The following is a 3,792-nucleotide window of genomic DNA, read 5'->3' on the forward strand; positions in this document are numbered from 1 at the left end:
ATAAACAAAATAATTAATTAATCTAGTGGAAATCCACAGGAGAGCAATAAAAATAGAAAATTTAGGAGTTATCTCCCCTATAATAACAAAGACGAAATCTAACGAGATTCTAAGGATTTAATAATAGTTATGTATGTGTTTTTTCGTGTTTTGTTCGAATGGTAACCACTCCTGAAGAAGTGCCAAATGTCTAAATCCAATGGACCAGTCACTGGATAAGTTTGGCACAGAAATGTTAACAGAGTGGTGAATAAATCGATATATCGAGTTTGAAGTCTCTGTCTCTTTTGAATATGAAAATTTAAAAGTTTAAAAACCTTATATATATGTGTGTGTGTGTGTGTGTGTGTGTGATCATCATTTAATTTCCGTCTTCCATGCTGGCATGGGTTGGATGGTTTGACAGAGTTGGCCAGGCACCTAATATCCACCATCAAGTAGAGTGGATAGAGTGCTTTTTATGTGGCACAAGCACAGGCAAGGTTAGTTTAGGCATGGTTCTTACAGCTGGATGCCCTTTCAAATGCCAACCACTTTACAGTGTGGACTGGATGCTTTTTATTTGGCACCAGCACTGGCAGGGTAACCAAGTAACTTGCAAGACAAAGAATTTTGAGAGGAAAGGTGGCATTGGGGAAGGTGATTTTGTGTCAGATGAAAGGTTCGAGTGTAATGGAGACAGAGAAGCAGAAACAAGTGTCTTGCTGTAGAAGAGGTACATGGTTACCCAGCGAAGGAGAGAGAGAGAGAGAGAGAGAGAGAGAGTGTGTGTGTGTGTGTGTGATCAAGATAGATATATATATATATATATATATATATATCTAACATAGAAAAATGGAATAAACAGAACAAGAGGAGCCATGTGGGATAGGGAGTAGCTGAAGTGGTCACAGAATGTGTGACAAAAAACTAAAATGATAAGGATTGATGACAGGACCCAACAACAACATGAACTACTGTAATAACTTACATTTAAGAATTTTGCATTTATCCTTGGACCAGTAGTGAGGATTATCCAACGCAAGGCTGTAAAAGAAACGGAATTCAATAAATCTGAATGCAAAGTATTCTAAATGAGAACATGGAGCATACAAGGTATAAGGTGCTTCTGTTGAAGACAGGGTAAAGCTAAGCCAGCAGAGCAGACTGACAAATGTAGCTGAGAGAGAAAGAGTGGCATGAACTTCAGTACTTGACTTCATTTATCAACTGTGATGATCAGGTAAGAAAACAATACAAGGACTTACCTGTAAGAGCTTTGACAGCTAAATCTCCTTCTGTGGTGTTCTGACTTTTCAATGGATTTGGTCGACCTTTTTTATTGGTGTTGAGCAGCTGGTGATGAAATGAAAAACAAATGTTAACTAAACACAACATCACCACAGGAGACATACATTCAGCAGTGTTGTCTAAACATAATATTCAGGCAAAGCATGACAGAGATGGACTACCCACAACATATATAGGCAGATATAACACCATTACACATGAAGACTAATACAACACCACTTGAGAGAGAGAGAAAAAGAAGAGAGTACCAGGACAAACCCAGCCACATGCTATCTCACCTTCATTGTTGATTCTTCAATGTTGATATCTCGAAGTATATGACTAATGAGAAATGTTGTGAAGCCCTGTCTATCAACTGCACTCTTCAGAACTTGTAGATAGAAGGCAAGGCAGGAATATATTTCAGCTTTTGTGTTCCTTGAAAAGTGAAAATATACAGAATTAAATAAAGCAAGAACGTTACTGGTTATTTTCTAATGGAAGTGGACAAAATCAATGAAAATGAACACAATTACGATGTGTTTTTAGCCTATGAATATGAACTATCATTGTCTTCCTGTTTTTTTATCCTAATTCCACTCAAATTTATGCTGGCTTACTTTATTGACCCTACGAGGATGAGAGGTAAGTGAAGTTCAATGGAATTTGGACTTAGAATATCAAGAGCCACAACCAAACTACAGCCATTTTATTAGACATCCTAATGATTCTGGAAAAAAAAAATGAAATCATCACCCATTTGATGCAAGCAGGAAACACACCATTAACAGTAGGGACTGAACCTGGGAATGTTAGCAAACACATTAATCTGTCAAATAATTACATCACTGCCACAGAAGGTACAAAAGATAGTAATGAAAAAGATTGATGACAAGCGTCACAGTTGACTGAACGACCCACCTGTATACTAATATTGTTGTGTCACTTTTGGTGCCAACAGCTTTGTTCAGGAATTTTGTGAACAAATCATTAACTATGAGAGTGAATGGTGCCAACAGACTTCGGATACTGAAAAAGACAAATGAAAACAAATTCTATAGAAACAAGAAGACAATCTAGGATTCAGAGAATGAATAAATCATGAATTATTATTTTGGATAAAACATGTGGCTGTTTCCACTGCTCCACCTTTCTATGCCCGCACAGTTCAAACACACTTCCTATAGCCAACCATCACCTGTTTCCAAGTAAGGTAATATTCTTGCATAGCTAGACATGTTTTCAAAAATTGGAAATGAAGGATACTGCAGTGTGACAGTGACACTTGTTTACAACCATAATGCACTGACTAGAATATGAGAGAGCAACACACACACATATGCATACATATATGACAGACTACTTTCAGTTTGCATCTACCAAACCCACTCTCAAGGCTCTGGACAGCTTGTGCCTATAACAGAAAACACTTGCCTAAGATGCCATGCAGTGGCCATGTGGATGGGGAGCAAAAATATATATATATATACATGTGTATGTATCTATATAGGAACAAATGTGGCTGTGGTAAGAAGCTTGCTTTCCAATCTCATGGTTCTGGGTTCAGTCCCACTGTGTGGCACCATGGGCAAGTGTCTTCTACTATAGCCTCGAGCTGACCAAAGCCTTGTGAGTGCACTTGGTAGATGGAAACTGTATGTGTGTATGCATATATATATATATATATATATATATATACACATACACACACTTCATGTGTGTGTATAGCTAGATCTATGTGCGTGTGTGTGTCTGTGTTGTCCCCAACCAGCGCTTGACAACTGGTGTTGGTGTGTTTTTGGCAAGAGAGACTGATAGAATAAGTACTAGGCTTAAAATAAAAAAAGTCCTGGGGTTGATATGTTTGACTAAAACCCTTCAAGGAAGAGCCCCAGCATAGCTGCATTCAGATGACTGAAACAAGTAAAAATATATATATACATACATATAGTCCCCTCCCATGGAAAGTGGATGTAAAAAGTGATGGTAATGACATACTCGACAAACAAAAAGGTACTTAAACCATGTAGTAGAATTTATTTATTTATTCAAAGTCGATGATTCACTCCAACACCACTTGTGTGATTATTCAAGTAAAAAAAGTTTTGTCTATTTAGGATGGAGGAGAAAGAATATGTGAGAGATGTGAATATAAAAAACTTGTGAAGTGTGCACTACACTTATTTCCATCATTTAATGTCCGTTGTCCATGCTGGGGAGCTGCACCAGATTCCAGTCTGATCTGGCACGGTTTCTACGGCTGGATGTCCTTCCTGACGCCAATCACTTTACAAATTGTGCTGGGTGCTTTTATATGGCACAGTGCAAGCGCCGTTACATGTTGCCACATGAGCACTTTTACGTGGAACTGCATGGGCGTTTTTACATGGCACTGCCGCAAGTGCTTCACATCACCAGAAGGATCACTTCTGCTGCGGAGTATGGGTCTCCTTGAGGACAGGAAGGTGTCAGGTATGTTGGTCTTTTGCCATCTTGCTTGAAAGGTTCAGCGTCCTGAGGTCC

The 3,792-nt window shown here is 38.6% G+C and overlaps 1 protein-coding gene across 3 annotated transcripts in view; it reads right to left on the reverse strand.

Moving 5' to 3' along the window:
• Positions 1 to 3,792, reverse strand: part of LOC106875411 (uncharacterized) — a 29,857-nt gene that overhangs the window by 9,243 nt on the left and 16,822 nt on the right. For all 3 annotated transcript variants that reach the window (XM_014923529.2, XM_014923530.2, XM_014923528.2), the window contains exons 11-14: positions 2,191 to 2,298; positions 1,569 to 1,707; positions 1,248 to 1,335; positions 971 to 1,026 (exon numbers count right to left, since the gene is read on the reverse strand). In XM_014923529.2, coding sequence (XP_014779015.2) covers positions 971 to 1,026; positions 1,248 to 1,335; positions 1,569 to 1,707; positions 2,191 to 2,298 — 391 coding nt within the window. The remainder of the gene's footprint in view (positions 1 to 970; positions 1,027 to 1,247; positions 1,336 to 1,568; positions 1,708 to 2,190; positions 2,299 to 3,792) is intronic.

This window comes from Octopus bimaculoides, chromosome 19 (genome assembly GCF_001194135.2).
Source record: "Octopus bimaculoides isolate UCB-OBI-ISO-001 chromosome 19, ASM119413v2, whole genome shotgun sequence".
Classification (NCBI taxonomy): domain Eukaryota; kingdom Metazoa; phylum Mollusca; class Cephalopoda; order Octopoda; family Octopodidae; genus Octopus; species Octopus bimaculoides.